The 18,205-nt window shown below is 45.3% G+C and overlaps 1 protein-coding gene across 2 annotated transcripts in view; it reads left to right on the top strand.

Annotated features, from left to right (window-relative positions):
* The window catches only part of dnah9 (dynein, axonemal, heavy chain 9), a gene marked incomplete at its 5' end in the record, with an annotated part of 88,352 nt that overhangs the window by 65,842 nt on the left and 4,305 nt on the right, over positions 1-18,205 (top strand). For both annotated transcript variants that reach the window (XM_084039998.1, XM_084039997.1), the window contains 9 exons: positions 394-564; positions 726-848; positions 3,579-3,772; positions 5,187-5,335; positions 8,593-8,720; positions 12,120-12,347; positions 14,161-14,352; positions 14,495-14,686; positions 16,629-16,799. In XM_084039998.1, coding sequence (XP_083896124.1) covers positions 394-564; positions 726-848; positions 3,579-3,772; positions 5,187-5,335; positions 8,593-8,720; positions 12,120-12,347; positions 14,161-14,352; positions 14,495-14,686; positions 16,629-16,799 — 1,548 coding nt within the window. The remainder of the gene's footprint in view (positions 1-393; positions 565-725; positions 849-3,578; positions 3,773-5,186; positions 5,336-8,592; positions 8,721-12,119; positions 12,348-14,160; positions 14,353-14,494; positions 14,687-16,628; positions 16,800-18,205) is intronic.

Here is an 18,205-nt window from a genome sequence, read left to right as displayed (position 1 = left end):
GTCATTGTAGTATTCTGGTCAGGTGTGATTATTTTCTATGTTAAGCAAGAAAAAAAAGATGAAGCGTGTCTTAATAATCTAGGTACTTATTGTTTATTATAGGCAGGTATCCTGTAATCACGGCTCTGTTTAAGAGCAGACATGCACAGCATTATAACAGTGATGGATAATTACCTGACAGTGAAGGACACTCTCCAAACACCATTACTAATCTTCAGAACACATTCATGTAAGGGGTGAATGACACTGACGTGATGATGTGCGATTCATAATTAAGCAGCATTATGAGCCAGTTTTTGATGCTGGATCATTATGTTCTATTTGCCTGACTGTTAGTGACAGTATTGTTCCACTGGGACGAGTGTTGCTGAGGGCTTTTTTTCCCCGTCCCAGGCGTTCCGCGTGGTCTTCCAGAAAGCGGTTCTGAAGGCTGAACCGGACGAGGCTCTGAAGCGGCGGGTGTCCAACCTAATTGACAGCATCACCTCCTCGGTCTTCCAGTACACCACCAGAGGCCTGTTCGAGTGTGACAAGCTCACGTACATCGCTCAGCTTGCCTTCCAGGTAGGAAGGGAAGCCGGTGTTTCATCTTCTCTCCGCATGGTCTGGTTTTCGAGAACCAGCGGATCCCTGTTTGGATCTAATCAAGCGGAGAAGGAGACGTGTTTTTGTGCCGCAAACACACAAACAATTCAAATTCCTTCCTTGTTTGTCGTGTCTCCCAGATCCTGCTGATGAATAAAGAAATAAATCCGGCAGAGCTGGACTTCCTCCTGAGATACCCTGTCCAACCAGGTGTGATATCACCAGTGGATTTCTTATCCAGCCACTCCTGGGGAGGCATCAAGGTACAACAGAGCGTCACACACTGGTCCTTTTTTATTCAGACACATTGATGAAAATGTATCTGAATAAAGTGACTGATGCTGATACTGATGCGTTTGTTTTGTTGTTATTAATTATTCTCATTTGCAGCAGGGGAACAAAGACCTTCATTATAATATAATTGAACTGTTTTAGGAGTCATTCAGCGTTTCATTAACACTGTCTTTGAATTAGCACAAATTCAATCAAACAAACTGATGAAACAATGTAACCTCCTTTCACATGAAACGGATTCCTCCTTCAGCCGCCATACGTAACTACCTACTCCAAAGAACGCTTCAGTGCTTCTGACAAAGATATTCTGCTATATATATATAATATATCTGCTCACCCGGGACCGGATCCCAGACTGCGGCGCGGGGCTGCTCAGCATGGAGGATGTTGCCATGGCAACGTGCTGGGTTTCTGCGTCACCCCTCGTTGAACTGAGAGGCTTCTAATGACACAGTCTCTCTCTATCTTTTCCATACGGCGATGCGTTTTCCGGTGAAACGGGATAAGGGGGCGTGGCATAATGTTGCAAGGAATTTGATTGGATGGTGGGAAAGATTGGTTTGCAACCTTCTCCAAGCTCTGATTGATTGATGTGAATTTGTGTGGGACGGGGGGGAAACCAGAGATTGGTCCGGGGAAACCCCCTTCATCTGAATGGAGGCGTCACCCCAGCATACTGAGTCTGGTTCAGGAGCATCTGTAGACCTCTTTGTAGGAGAACTCTTAGGGTCCTCGTGATCAGAATGGGGGTGGACTGTTTTGTAGTCATTCATAGCTCTGATTTCCCCAACCCTAGACTGCGGTTGGGGGGCGGTGTCGTTGATCCTATCACCTGACGGCTGTCAAACCGCCGGCTAGAAGAGATAACTCAGCTCCTACTAGCAACGCTTCCGAGCCTTTTCTGCCTTTACACAGGGGCCTACTGAGGAATATTCCATCCCACACACAGAGGCCGGCTGGAGGTTCCTTTATGAGAGCAAGCGGTGATAAATATCCAGCAGGTTCCCTTTCAGTGTGCCGCGGCTGTGATCTCGACTCGCTTACAAGACATGGCGGACAAAGGATTTTCTCCACTGTCATCGTGTACTACTACGTTTTTTACCTGCTGGATTGAATTGGAGGGGAAGGCTGTGGGATGCATTCATGCTCTTTCAGTACAATAATCATGTAAACGTCATTTAAGGGGACTCAGATGATGAGAACAGTTGTTTTTTGGGGCTTTAGGAAGCTATTCTCAAAGCAGCAGCTCTCTCACTGGATACCGGGGTTAATGTTTAACATATAGCTCTAAGAGAACCTAAAGAACCTAAGGAACATTATTAGTACCCGTCTACTGAGCATCAGTGATATTGGTGCCCAAAAGACTGTGATAGACTAATCCCACCCAGTCGATATACCCTGCCATCGGCTGCCAGACTCCTAAATCCATCCTCCATCCAACACCGTATAATCACATGTTTGTGTGTATTTTCTTACAAATACGATAACAAACTCAAATTTTGTTGAGCAAATGTAACCTTGAACCCCCGACCTCCACCGCTCCGACATCATGTAACTCTCTGGAGCTCAGCTTCTGCTGCGTGACCTCGGCGCGCTTTATCATGAAAGAGCGGCAGAATAAATCTCCATACCCGTATTTCATCTTAAAGAACAGACATCTGGCCGCGCGGCCCTGCGGACGTCAAGCAGCAGAGGTTCCCACTCTCTCGCTGTCATATCAGTTTAGCAGCAAACTAAACCCTAACGGCAGCATGTTTTTTTTAGCCTCCCCGCGCTCATGAATTTTTCAATCTTTGCTGCCGAGAATATTAACTTAACCTAAACCCCTCCGAGGGTTTGGAGACGCCCTTTTCCCCAACTGCACTCCACCTACCGGGGGCCCTACTAATCAAATCCTGTTAGTCGATTTTCTTATCGCAGTTGGAAACATAATCAGTGGGAAAGCTTTACAGGAGAGTAAGATCCAGATTGTTTTTATATTAGCAGAGCATGGATCCCAGGAGATCCAGTGGATTCTCCCCTTGCAGGAGCTCAGAGGTTGCCAACCTCCTGTGGTAATTTAACATAACGGCGCTGAAGTGCTGGGCTATGTACCGAGCCAGTTACCACCTTGAGCCCAGGTGTGAGCAATTACGAATCCACATGGATCTTTTATTTTCCCCCCTTTTCCTCCACGAGTGTGCTGTCAGAGGGTTTCAGGACCGTTCTCCTCATATATACAGCAGAGGGTGACACTATGTGTGTGTGTGTGTGTGTGTGTGTGTGTGTGTGTGTGTGTGTGTGTGTGTGTGTGTAGCCTCCTGCTCGAGGCTACACCGGCTGACACTGCTGTTCTCCACAGATGAGATAAGGTGTCTGTCAGCTGGGGCATCACAATGAGGCCCCTACTGGTTCTGCAGCGGATGCATAATCAGTCCTCCTCCACCCCCCATCCCGTTATGAAAGGGATCCTGTTTACTCAGCATTTCCGTTTGAATAAGTATTATTTATATTGGCGTGAGGAAACGATAAGCGCCCCTTTCTGGGGTTTTTTTTTGTCTCTTACCAACTTTCACAAACAAAGTTAGTCCCTTTTGCTGTGTACTGTGAAACATTTTCCGAAGCAGTCAAAGTGCTTCGGCGTGCATGGCTGATCACAGAGCAGCAGCACTTAAACTATAGCATTTATTCTGTGTTTTTATTTCCCCCCGACCCACCAGTCCCTCTGCTCCATGGAAGAGTTCAAGAACCTGGACCGAGACGTGGAGGGCTCGGCCAAACGCTGGAAGAAGTTCGTGGAGTCCGAGTGTCCGGAGAAAGAGAAATTCCCACAGGAGTGGAAGAACAAGAGCTCCCTGCAGAGACTGTGCATGATGAGGGCGCTTAGGCCTGACCGCATGACGTACGCCGTCAGGTAGGAGGCGGGAACATCGCTCGCCCTTTGGCTCTCTGATCTGACCTGCTGTTTGGTTGAAAGGGTGAAGGTTAAACATCTCACAGCTCAGAAATAACAACCAATGAGCATCATTGTTAACCTCTGTAGGAACATCTTCTAAATCCCATTTATACCTGGTGTTAACATGCAATCTCTATTATTATACATTTTATTTATAGGCGCCTTGCAGAGCCCTGAAGGACACCGTACAGTGAATAAAAGTACAAAACAACCAATAAAACACAAAACAAACAATAAGTTTGGATTTATACAGTTCATATTAGACAGTTAAATATAGACAAGGCTATTTAAATCATAGAGAAAAGGCAGATGAGTGTGGATTTTAATAGTGGGAGTGAAGTGATATTCCTGAGGTTGGGTGGTAATGAGTTCCAGGAGATCAGACAGGTATGCAGGGACGAGTTTGTAGATGGCCTTAAATGCTAACAGGAGGATTTTGTAATTTATGCAAAAATGTAAGTGGGAACCAGTGGAGCTGTTATTTGAATAGTTAAACACAAAAGTTAGATGAAGCAGGCAATGCCTGGGCTTGATTCCGTTGGAGAGAACAAATATTGCTGCAGGCATCAAAACATTTATAGGACCAAATGACAAACTGTGTGACGAAACCACACACACACACACTTTGGCATTTTCACCCCATTGTTTTGGTTTTATGAGCCCCGACCTGACTGTTTACTTCGCTGTCATGTGTCGGAGCCATAACAGGAAGCTGTTCAACTAAAACGCTCCGATGAACCCACTGTACGCTATAACGCTCGGCAGCTAGCAGCCAAAGGGAGCGGCTCACCGGAGAACACAGTGGAGCATCAGCAACATCTGTATCTTCAGATAACATGTCCAGAACGAAGTCTTCAATGATGTCAGACCCCCAAGGCTCATAGTGACCCCCTATTATATTACATATCGTATAAAATGATGTTGCTTAAACTAATTAGTGCAGCCTAAGATAATAATTGTTGACAGATTCATATTTTTGGCTATTTTAGAATTTCTAAATCACCATTTCTCAACATTATATGAAACAAACAGGAAGATTTGTATTTGCTTAATAAATGTTGTATGTTAAGGTGTATTTTTACACACATTTACTTTTTTGGAAGAAAAAAAGTTTGGGATCAAACAATTTCTGGGACCCCCTGCAGTAACTCTGCAGACCCCCTAGGGGTCCTGGACCCCCTGTTGAAGCTCTCTGGTCTGGAAACTGTACAATGTGTATTTATTGGACGTTTTCAAGGCTGAGGTTTTGAATCCGGAGAGGTTGCAAACAGCAACACAGTTGTGACTGGAGTTCCTGTTTTGTTCTATCAAAGATTCTCACTCTTCAAGTTATTCAGCTCGCCGGTCAAACTCAATCGTGTTCTCCCCGCAGAGACTTCGTGGAGGAAAAGCTGGGGAGCAAGTACGTGATTGTCAGATCGCTGGACTTCGCCGTCTCCTTTGAAGAGTTGTGTCCAGCTACGCCCATGTTCTTCATCCTCTCCCCCGGAGTCGACCCTTTGAAGGATGTGGAGAAACATGGTAATGCGTTGGCACGTGTTTTATGTTTAATAAGAATCCGGCCCTCTGAGTGTGTGCTGGGCTTTAATTGAAGTGTGCTTTTGTCATGGGAACATCCGTGCAGACGTACCTGCACGCTTTGATTTCTTCACCGCACGAGATTATCAGTCAGAGCAAGCGGTCCTCCCAACGCCGTCTGTGTTGTGACATCAGCCGGCGCCGCCGATGCACAACAGGCTTTGGTTAGATTGAAGGGATTATACCAAAGGTCACACACATATATGAGACGGCACCAGAAGTAAATGCCAGCGGTTTGAGAGTTACTTGACAACCCCGTATGAATAATGTGGACGGCGGCAGGACAAGCCGTTTTGGATTTTTCCGACCACAAATATGCCGAAAGGGAAAGCGTTCGTACTGACCTGGAACCAGGCGGCATTTCAGCCTGACACTTCTGAGTGTGAAATCATTCAGTCTGTGTGTATTTTTGAAGTCTATGAAATATTCACATTGAAGGGATTGTGTCAGTTTACCGGAACAAAGAGATTTCCACAGAGTTTCCACCATAAGCGAGTCCCCATTTCCATTTTTGCATTCAAGTAAAGGATCATGATTTTGTCTGATTTGACTTTCTTGGGTTTCTGTTTTTCTGCTTATCTAAATGAATCCACAGCATCGATTCATTCCAACACCTCCTTTCTACCGAGACTCAGGTCCCAGGCAGCAGCAGGTGGTCCGAGCGGACCTTTGGTCCATGAAACCCAGCATCCTCTCCTCATGAGATGAGACTCTTAACTTAAACTGCCTGTGGGTGTGATTATAGATTATCAACACGCCTCACTTTGGGCGCAGTCAGTCACATCAAAGCTAAAAGTAGCCAATCAGTGCTGCTGTAGAAGAGAGCGCCGTCATGATGAGCAGCAGCAGCCCCGTCACACTTAACCACCAACCAAGAGGTGCTTTTCCATTATAGCTGTGACTATTGGCTTTCTCATTGGTTTGAGGGTTCAATTGGATTCCCATTAGATAGATGATGTGATTCTGTATGCTCGGCGGGGGACTAATATCAGCGAGACAACACCTCACTGCCTGCTTTCAGGTGCTCGTTTTAATGGGAGCGAAATAATTGTATTGTTTGAGTCAAACGTCAAGGTAGAAAATGAGGGTAGAAAGAAAGTAATCAACCATCTGCTGGTTCTGATGATGAATGGGACTTTTGGGGATGTTCTCTTTAATGTCTTACTGAGAATTAGATGATCGTTATCAAAGCTCGGCCTCCAGGGAGATCGTGATGATCCCTTCTGAGGCTGTCATGGTCTTTTACTGGGATTTGAACCAGGAATTTACATATGATGTTGGTGGTGGTTTGTCACACATCTTCATTGCAAACTGTTTGGAAAATACGTGGCGGGTTACTGGATGAGCCATCTTTCAAATCTACTCTTAATGCCGGTCAGGAGAAGGTATGAGTGGAGGGAAGCTTCCAGTCTTTTAATGAAGAAATAACTGATGGTATCCATGGTAACAGTCACCTTATCCATGTCGTCACACATGAGCCACGCCCCTCACTGCCAGTAGCTCCTCCCAGGATGCTGATTGGTCTGCAGCCTGTCTAGATTTTCACGTGATACTGTCGTATCACGATACTGTTGTATCGCGATACTTATCGTGTGATACTGATCGTGTGATACTGATCGTGTGATACTTATCATGTGATACTTATCGTGTGATACTTATCATGTGATACTTATCATGTGATACTTATCGTGTGATACTTATCGTGTGATACTTATCGTGTGATACTTATCGTGTGATACTTATCATGTGATACTTATCGTGTGATACTTATCATGTGATACTTATCATGTGATACTTATCATGTGATACTTATCGTGTGATACTTATCGTGTGATACTTATCATGTGATACTTATCGTGTGATACTTATCATGTGATACTTATCGTGTGATACTTATCGTGTGATACTTATCGTGTGATACTTATCGTGTGATACTTATCATGTGATACTTATCGTGTGATACTTATCGTGTGATACTTATCGTGTGATACTTCGATACATTGTGAGACAGCATCTATGATGTATCATGATATCTGTGAAATACCCCTACAAAGGCAAAAAACAGGAGTGATGTATTTCTTCACTGCACTGTGGTGTCGGTTTCACAGACAGTTGAGATGAAACAATATACAATAAAGAAAGCAGAACAGCTCCAGGGGTTCAAATCTTTCCAAACCAAATTGACTCTTTCTTAAGGTTTTTCAAACTGAAAAACTACGACGTTCGAGCACCCCAAGACAAAACCACAGGTTTTCATACACAAAAAATGAATTTTTGACCGAGCGATAACAGGCCAGGCCAGAGGTCTGTTTGTGTCGGAACGTGGATTGGAGAAAAAGTGGTGAGTGGTTGCCATGGTTACGTGGTTACAGAGCAAGCAATCAGCCCCGATAGTGGTAGATCTAGTGTTTTTTTTTTTTGTAATGTTAAAATAATAGTTTGAGAGCACTGAGTGACTCCCACCACCCATTTAAAGAGCCAGAAGATCGTCACGGTGATAAAACAAAAAGGTAGCGCGTGTTGTTAATGGGACCCGGAGTCGGACTCTGCTACACCCACGAGGTTCTGGCCACTCAACCTCATTAAGCAAAGTACTTTCTTTTTATCTGTCCCTTTGCACCTGCGCGTGTTAATAAACGATGGTTGGTGCACGAGTATTTAAAAAAGAAGTATCATCTATATTAATATTTCTACCCCTATATGAGATAGCTGGGCCAGAAAGCTGATGATTCAGAACACTTCTTAAAGCTAATTTGTAAATGTACCCACCACTTTTTAATGATGTTTAACCTTAGCTTAGCACAGGGACTGGAAGTGAGGGGAAACTGCTAGCGTAGATCCAAACAACATGGTCATTTAGGTTGCAGTGAGATTAGCCACCGGAGCCTCCTGTTGTCCTAATTAGGCTGCGAGCTTTGTCCAAACTCTGAGAGCGTCGGTGGCTTTACGAGCTAACAAGACGCAGGATGTAAATGAGACAGCTTTGAAGGGTTTGTTTTTCACTTTTGATCAAGGACAGCTTATATTTACACAGCTAGGCCACGCATGGACAATCCATTCACGTTGATCTTCTCATCTAACGCTCATCTGAAATAAACTCTCAGAATATCCGACAGCAATGTGAAGCCTTTGAGATAAACAACGTGTCAGAAGTATTTATTTTTTTTGTTTGTTTGAAATGTGTTTGTGTATTCTTTCAGGGAAGCGGCTGGGCTACACGTTCGACAACAACAACTTTCACAATGTTTCCCTGGGTCAGGGTCAGGAGGTCATCGCTGAACAAGCCCTCGACTTGGCAGCGAGGAACGGCCACTGGGTGATATTACAGGTACGGAACCATACAGCCAATGATCTAAGACACAGTTTTCAGAATGAATACAAGGTTTCTTTTTCTGTCACAGCTTTATTTTCATTCACTTGTGGCTTTCGGTGGCGTTTCCTATGATGTTGGGATATTATCACATTGTTTTTCATTCCACACTTGATGGGATGTTTGCTTTCCTCTCAGGTTTGTCTGCATAGAAATTACATTTTCTGCAGAAATGTCCTCACTGAAAAGGGTATTATACAATACAATATCTCCCCTTATCTGGAGGGCAAGTCTGGCGTTTTGCATTTTAAGTGTAGACCTCGGTGGAATTCTAATGGGAAGTATCGACAGATATGAGCCACAGACTGGGCACACTGTGGGATACCCTTTTCATTTAATTCACACAGCTGGTAGAAATTCCCCCCCCAAAAGTAGAGAATAACACGCCATCGCTCTCTGCTCTCTGGATAGCAAAGACAAGCAGTTGTTTAATTACCTTTGCATGAGAATCTCGATCGATGGGCTTAAAAAGGCCTCGTCCCCCTGGCAACAAACCTCCCACTCGCTATCATCAGCTGTCTGTTTGTCTGCCCGCTGAGAGCCACCCCCGTGGCCCTGGCCTGGAGAGAGAGAGGGAGGGGGGATCATATTCTAGTCTCTCTCCGGTTTTAACCGACAGTATAGCTGCTGATATAATGCTCCATCTTTACTCCTCTCATTCCACCACACGACTTTCATACTTCAATCCTTCCTGGGTAACCCGCTATCTCCCGCTCTCCTCATCAGCCCCCCTTTCGTTTGCAGACATCCACTCCCCCCTCGTCTCACTGTCCACCTTTACTCTCCCGCTGCCAGGCCCGGCTCCATCAGCGGAGGGCCGGGTCAATAGCAGGTCCCCCTCCCTCGTTGACAGGTAATTATGCTGCAGAACAGTAGCTCCTGCCTCCGACGGGCCTCAGAGACAGAGATGCAGAAACTTTGAAAGCGGCCGAGTGGGAGGGATGACGGGCGGGGGATCGAGAGGCAATCAATTGGGCAGATTGGAGTTGAATATCCCACACGGGGCCCGGCGGTGGGAATCAAGTGGCCTAAACTCGCCAGGTCTTTGCACATTTACTGCTTAAACCTCCCCATTTGCAGCCGCTGGCAGAACAAAGTGCAGATAGCAGAGAGAGAGAGAAGAGACAACTTGACGTAAACGCTCCTCCTCCTCCCTCACTGCAGTCTGCTTTGGTTCAGACGACATGATATCAGGAACTGGGGAAGTTTCAGGCCATATGCTGGAGCAGGATACCAAGGCACTGTTTCCCCTTTTCCCAAACACATGACAGACAGTTTTTAAATAATGAGTTTTTAAGTGTTTACTGGAATCCTCATCCTCAACTCAAAACAGGGTTTTATGTCTAGAAAGGACCATTTCTGTAAAATAGTTCTGGTGGAAAAGGCTCGAGGAACAGCCAGGATTCTGCTGGGAGGACCAAAAGTAATTACATAAATATGGAACACAATCAAAACTATCTCCCGCGTGGAGGAGGTCAGCGTGGGGAGGACACAGCAGAAAACCTGCTTTCATCCCAGATGTTTGGTTGTTGTTGTTTCCTCTATTTGCAGCATGCTTTTTCTAAAAGCTGTGCACGTGTTATCCATCAGTGAGCTGTCCCGCCACTGTAAATGTAACCTTTATGAAATGGCAAGACGGACGATACATGAAATATGATTTGAACGTATAACAGAGCCTCGCGCTCCAACTGCATCCCTCATATTAGTTAAATTCCCTGCACCACTTTTGAGCTTTTCGTCTCACTCAGCGGTCTGTCCTCGCCGCCGGTGCCTGCTGTCGGTGTGTCGGCGAGCGTGTTTGTCCCTCGGTCCTGTTCGCCGTGTTCCCGCGTCAGTCTGGAGTCTGACTGCGCCTCCTCTGCGGGGCCCGCCCACCTCCTCGGAGCTGGAACCCAGCTGTGCAGGCTGTCCTCTGCGCTGCTCCTTGACGAATCTCTATTTGCTCGTGTGAAAGTGAAGTGTGTGTGTGTGCGTGTGTACCTGCATGTGTGTTTATGTGCTTGTTTAGGAGCCAGTTGGTGTGTGTGTGTGTGTGTGTGTGTGTGGGTGTGTGTCTGACAGGCAGTTGGATGTTCCATTGTGCTTTCCCTCAGGTTGTGTTTGATAGCAATGCATCAAAGACGTTGCTAGTGGGGTCTTCTAATGGATTTTAGATTCAAACTTTTATATTATTATGTAAATAGGTGACTCTTTGATGTAGTATCAGCACAGTCATCACGGGGGCTGGAAGGCCCCTTATCGAGGAGACGTTGAGGGAACAAAAAAAAAAAAAAAATGTCGCACCTGAAAGTTAATTAAAAAGCCATAAAAATGGAGGCGGCTCCTCTGTCTTGTTTGTTTGTCTGTCGGCCTGCTGGCCTGTCTCTCTCTCTCTCTCTCTCTCCCTGCAGCCACACGATGAATGGTTTCATTACAGTGACAAGTTCTGAGGCGCCGTCTGACTTCCTCTTGTTGGCCCTCTTTGTTGCCAAACTATTTACATGCCAAGAGGAAGCGTGGCTTCACGAGGAAAGTGCTGGGATTGAGACTTTTAATTTGTGTAACGTTCATTATTCTCGGAGGCGTCGAGAGGCAAACTAACTTATCCTCTTCTGAGCTTCTCGCGGACGCTCCTCTGTCTCTCTCGCTCTCATGAAATGTAAAACTTTCTTGTTCTAATGACTCGGACGTACCTCTGCCTGTCATGTCCCGTCGTTCGGAAAGAAGGCATCATAAGGAAGATTAAATATGAAGAGCAAAGGGAAAAGGGAACGTAAAGAGGCTTATGTGTTAATGACTGGAGTTATTAGCGCTGTAATTAGATTTAGGGAATGGGCAGCGCCGCGTGGTGACTCCTTATCATTCACAGGGATATCCTGTTAAGTGTCGGGACGCTTGAGATGGAAAATTGAGCTCATCCATGCTTGCGTTGATAGTACAAGTCAGCTCCGCCGGCCCGCGCCGCCGACGAGAGATGAATGTGCAGAAAAAGTTGGGGCTGAAGTCACGCCGGAGAACGCTCGCTTAATGTCAGCAAGCCAGAAATTGGCTTCGAGTGCTGTGTACCATTTAATTTGGTGCCACATCAAAGTCACAGTGAAGAGAGGAGAATATGCACACGTTTTAATTGCTTCCCTTTTTTTGCTAGTTGTCATCGCAAAACGTGAATTATCGGGGCGATTCCAGCATCAAGTACCAAATTAAGCTATTATGTGTGATTCATTAAAAGCCCAGACTTTCACAGATCTCCAACAGAAAACATTATCGGAGTGTACAATTAGGCTCTCGACCCTCGCGGAGGAGAGTTAATTTTGCCTAACAACCAGCGTCACCTAGCAATAACGTGTCATTTCCCTTTTTAACTCGCTGATCCTGCAGAATATCCACCTGGTGGCTCGCTGGCTGGGCACTTTAGAGAAACTTCTGGAGCAGCACGCCGAGGGAAGCCACGAGAACTTCAGGGTGTTTGTGAGCGCCGAGCCCTCCTCCACCACCGAGGGCCACATCATCCCGCAGGGCATCCTGGAGAACTCCATCAAGATCACCAACGAACCGCCGACTGGGATGCACGCCAACCTGCACAAGGCCCTGGACAACTTCAACCAGGTGATACAGCTGAGCTCAGATGAACTAAAGAACTTCAAATATTTAGCAAACGGAGTAAGAAAATCAATCAATGCAGCTTTAATACCCGTCTCAGCGGGACACAGCTTCAACATGCTGTAAGACATTCCTAATTATAATCCAATTCTAAATGAGCATTTTTAATACAACACTCTAAAAGTTTTGTTTTAATCATCATGTTATTATTATAATGATAACATTATTACATTTCATGAAATCAGGGATTTTTTTTTTTAACATCCATGAGCGTAAGTCCACTGTTTGTGGATTTCAGTGTCTATTTTCTAGAATTGTTCATCTATGAAGGCAACAGATTCGTGTTGATAGACGCTACTTTCCTCTGAGGGATTTCCACGTTTGCATCGACTGGCAGTTGAGACAACGCGTCAATTTTCACTCCAGATTTCCCATCAAACTGCCAGTTTGCAGAGACGTGGGGGTGTGCAGATGGGGAGAGGCACCTTTCACTCAGTGTGGAGTTTCCTCTGACCCGTGTAGGACAGATATGCTCAAAATCAAATGTTTATGTGGGGAGATGTTACCTGATGACTGTTTGCTGCTGGATGTCCAGACGGCATCATGCTCCGACATCCTCTCGAGGTCGGATCAGTGTTCTGCAGTGGCCTCTCCCTCTTCTCCTTATCAGTCCTCCTCCCTGCTAAGTCTTACCTCAGTGCTTTGCTGCCCGTGCATCTTCCTCTGCAGCATCACCGTGAGAGCTCATCTTCCTCCCGGTCTGATTCCACAACCCTGACTTTGCCGATGTCTATCTACCAGATATAAGTGCATCGTGATCGTGAGCCCTGCCTTTTTCTGCAGACCTGTGGCGCGGTCCACTGAGGTGCGGATGGGGGGGAATATTCCAGCCGCATACTCACTGAAAGCTAATCAATGTCCGTAATAGCCCCGCCCACGTGGCTAAAGCCAGAGAAATGACAGTCTTGACCTTTTTCACTGGCGATATCCACCACAGGAGCCTAAAGGACGGAGTCAAACTGGGCCAAACGTCTGTGTTTTTAACAACTTTTGTCAAATAATCTCTTAGGAATTTGAAATCCTTTGTGTGCCGCAACTGATCGATTCAGTTAATCTGTCAAATTTCCTGGTCCATATCGAGCTAATCTTGGACATGTGTCGGTGCAGAGATATTGAGGTGTGTTTTTTTCGCCGCGTCCTCCTCTCTGCAGTCTCACTGGATGCTGTTTCTCTCCCGTCCACAGGTCATGAATAGGGAGGCTATGCATCTCTTTCAGCTGTGTTGAGCAGAGGAGCACCGTGCAGAATATTAACTAAATCTCTGAAAGGGTGTGTGTGTGTGTGTGTGTGACTGCTCGCCACTGTACTTTTGCGTATGTGCATCGATGGAGTCGGCTCCCCGGGGCACTGCAGCATTGGAAGTGAAGGGTCTTCACGATGGCACTCACCATGACATATGCCGGAATAAAGAGAATTTAGCTTTCTATTTCCATAGGGGTTATTGGCATGCTTATATAACTGTCTCTTCCCCTTGGGATTACAGTGTCATTTACGTCCAGTTTTTTATTTGGCGTGTCTGGAATAATGAGCCGGGGAGACGGTTGGAGGCTGAGAGCCGCCTGACAAGTTGTGACAATTAAAAAGGGAATCTCATTGTCGGGGTTTAGTGCCATCTAGTCGTCTCATTGTCTGTCTGTTAGCGTGCACGCTGGGGACTCGGCGGAATAAAAACAGATCCAAGCGCTTCCTGCCACAACATTTTTGTTTTACCTGTAACACACCACCGGTTAACGTCGCTCTCCGTGTTCTTGTTTTCCAGGACGCGCTGGAAACGTGCGCTCGGGAGAACGAGTTTAAGAGCATTTGGTTCGCCCTGTGCTACTTCCATGCGGTGGTGGCCGAGAGGAGGAAGTTTGGTCCCCAGGGCTGGAACAGATCATATCCCTTCAACACTGGAGACCTCACTATTTCTATTAATGTCCTCCACAACTACCTGGAGGCCAATCCGAAGGTAGATGTGTCTGTTTTGCTTTTTTATTCCTGTGGAAATTACAAAAAAACAAATCTTTATTGGAAATCTAAACACACACATGACCTTAGCTGAACACCACCAGCCACATTCTAGCAGCATCCCCTCTGCCTTTCACTCCCAGGTGCCGTATGACGACCTGCGCTACTTGTTCGGCGAGATCATGTACGGGGGTCACATCACGGACCACTGGGACCGCCGTCTGTGCCTGACCTACCTGGAGGAGTTCATCAAGCCCGAGATGATGGAGGGAGAACTGCACCTCGCGCCTGGATTCCCGTTGCCTGGAAACATGGACTACAATGGCTACCACCAGGTGAGGCGGACTCAGATACATTCCTATTCTTTCAATGATATATACACAGAGGACGGACACAAAGATGCACACTAACTCACGCACACGTATAACCGATCTCATTATCTCCTGGCTGAGATTTTAAAATATGGTAAAGCAGAAAAAAACAGGATAAAAGGGTGAATTCAGGCAATAAAATCTAAAGTTTACAGCAGTGGATCTCTAGGTGTTTTCTTGGGGCCACCAGAGGTCTGCAAAGGGCTTCGATGTGGCTCCTCCAGACCACATATCAAAGTGTCCTTTAGATCATGAACCCCTAAGGCTGTGTAATCCGTGCGTGCCAGAAAGCACGACTTCTAAAACGCCACCTATGTGATGAGCTTTACTACCGTGTGGCGGCTGACGCTTCCCCGCTGGTTCAACATTTACACGCGGAGAACAAACATACCACATACGTCGGCCTGATCAATGTCGACGTGTTAAAGCCTGACCTCGCTCTAAAGCACTTCGGCACGGATCGGGTCGCTGCCTCACCTCGCCGCGTCGTATATCGTTATTCATCCTTTAACACAAACCTTGATTGACGGAGTGAAAGCGGGTTCGTTGCATCGACTGCTGCAGTGCGGCGCCGAGGCTCGGATGTACGTGTCACTCTCAGGGATGAATGCGTAAGCAAGGCCGAGCATTATTGTGGTCATTTCAGATTCAGATTCAGATTGAAGATGAAGATGGATAACGGTGGTTTGGAACATGCAGAGGGAGTCTCAGCTGGCATCGGGGTGGGAAGGATGGACCCTTTAGCATTTAGCTGTCCCCGCTAAAACGAGGGCACAGTGGTGGAGATGTGGCCTTCGGGTCCTGGGGATTCTGTTAGCCTCTAACATTAGACCTTCGACTCCCTTAAAACCAGAGTTGGTTAGAAGAGGAGAGGTGTTTGACCGTCACAAAGAAGGAAAGTGACTCTGCAGTTTCACTCCCCTTTCAACAATATACAGGTTTGCAATCAGCAGAAGTTAGCAGAGAGATCAAACACGCTGACTACAAAGTGTTCCCCTATTAAAGGCCAATATGTTTCCCATCAAAACTTTCATCAGGCCATTGTGATTAGAAGGCTTTTTTTTTTGTTAACGTAATGTAAGTGCCCCCACTAAAAGAAGCCTTTTCTATCGAGTGTCCACTTTCATCTGCACTAACTTAAAAAGCCCATTGATATTCATTATGTGCCAGCAGATGGAAAATGCCTCCTTGTTATGATCATTAACAATCTGTCAATTGATCCTGAGTGTTTGAATCTCGCCCAGAAACATCTCATGTCGTTTACATGGTCGCATTCTTTGTCAGCAGAACGTTAGAAGAAACATCTGAGAGAGAGAAAGAGAGACGTTGGAGTTTTTCTCTCCACAAGTATTTGGAGTTAGCAATCGTTATGCTGTTAAAATAAAATGAATGTAGGGGTGCTTATTAGCATGAGTGTTTAAATATTGTCTTGTCCAGGTTATATTATATTATATATAGTTATAATTCAGGTAGCAGCCTGGTAACTGTTCAAACACATCATAACCTTCAGAATAACAATCTGAACTAGAAACCCAAATGTCAGAGTAAAACACCTGGTAGTGTTAGATTTAGATTGTTTATTTCAAACATGTCAAAATGAATACAGAAAGTGTCTCACAGAGAATGAAATATTACACAACTAGGAAGCATAGCATGTTTTATTTCTTTATTAAATGTCCAAAAAGGAGAAGAAAGAAGTATTTAACCCCACCCCTTCTCCATAATTCATATCCTCTGTCATGCATGTATTTAATTTCATGTTTTTAGTTAATTCTTTCTCATCTGGAAATACAGAAGAGGCTATAATGATCACAAAACGCCTGAAAATGAATGTTGACGACGTTTAATTGTGGTGTTAAAGTAAAAAAAGAGAGAGTTCTGACATGGATTTCTTTTTTTATTCCAGTACATAGACCACACCCTCCCCGCTGAGTCGCCCTACCTGTACGGCCTTCACCCCAACGCAGAGATCGGCTTCCTCACGCAGACCTCCACCAAGCTGTTCAGCACGGTGCTGGAGATGCAGCCCAGGGACCGAGGAGTCGGGGAGGCTGGCGGGACCACGCGGGAGGAAAAGGTGGGTTTCATTCTGTTCTGTTACACACACATGATTGTTGTGTTATGTCTTTTTAATTACTGAATTTTAGGGTCCCTTTTAAGATCTGACTAGGAACAACATGGAGATTTGGAATTCTGGCTTATTTACAGCTAGCAATGTATCTGTTAATCGATGAGCATCGTCCCTATCAGCTAAATAAATCAGTGTTAATGTCGAAGCAGGAAACCGTCGCCCCCAGAGTTACAGCAGGATACTGTTTTTTTATCATCTAGTTGGAGAGATGGAAAGCTAAAAATTAGACTATTTGTTTTTTATTTCTGAAAATATTTCTATTGTAATTTCCCCAAGGTGATGCTTTCAGATGTCTTGTTTTATCCAACCAACAGTCCATAACTCAGAGATGTGATGTCTCCCGGCACATAAGATAAAGAAAGGCAGCAAATATGTATTTTCTGTCAATTGGTTGCATAAGTATGTTTGCTAATTGTCCGGCACACTGTTGTCACACCTGACACAGGTAGATATTAGATATATTAGATTTGATCTATGTCATTTTTTTTCATTTATATATTTTATTTCCTGAAATAGAAACATTATAGATGTTTTGCAATTTTTTATTCACAAAAGATTATGAAATCTATTTTTCTATATTTGAAATCTATATTTCTCTTTTGAACAATGTGCGGTTGCGCAGCACGAAGGGGTTATGACACAAGCAGGTCAGGGAGGTTTAGGGCAGTGACGCGGCTGCATGTGGACTACCCTCCACCGGGCCGACTGTCTCTCTGGACTCTGGGCTGCAGCAGCGGGTCTTAAATGTGGGACGACAACAGGTGACGTCTCGCTGCTGCACACCAAATTGAAAATACATTGCAAGAGCAACTGTTGGGGACCTCTGCCAGTATTCTGCTTCACCTCTCTGAAATGAAGCTTATTTGAGTGTAAAAGCTCAAACAAATACTCTGCATGCGTGTTGATGTGTGACCTTTCTGGCTCACGAGCCTGGATTCTCTGGTCCTAACCGATGACAGGCATGCACAGCTTGCCAAACGAGGGCTCGCTTTGTATTCAGCGCGCTCCGCAGCTGCCAAACCCCGATCAGATATTTGAACTGAAAAATCCATAGATATGATGACCTCATATCCTTTGTTTCGGCACCTAATCCGCTGATTGATCGCTAATGCCGGGTTCTCTTGGGAAAGTGTTGACAGGGGCATTAGCTTTCATCGCTTGCTCTCAACAAAAAAAATATGATGTGAGCATTGATTTTCTGGTGGGATTAGACTTGTTTTTTGAAAACAAAGAGCTGCCTTGCAAAAATATATCTTCATGAATATTAATGGAGTTGTCTAATTCAAACTGTAACATTTTCTCAGGCTGTCAGTGTTGGCACTGCTGAGTTTATCTGACACAAACAAGCCCAA

Source organism: Eutrigla gurnardus (genome assembly GCF_963514095.1).
Source record: "Eutrigla gurnardus genome assembly, chromosome: 22".
In the NCBI taxonomy this organism is placed as follows: domain Eukaryota; kingdom Metazoa; phylum Chordata; class Actinopteri; order Perciformes; family Triglidae; genus Eutrigla; species Eutrigla gurnardus.
The sequence above is the reverse complement of the archived record's forward strand: the minus strand, read 5'-3'. Positions and strand labels throughout refer to the sequence as shown.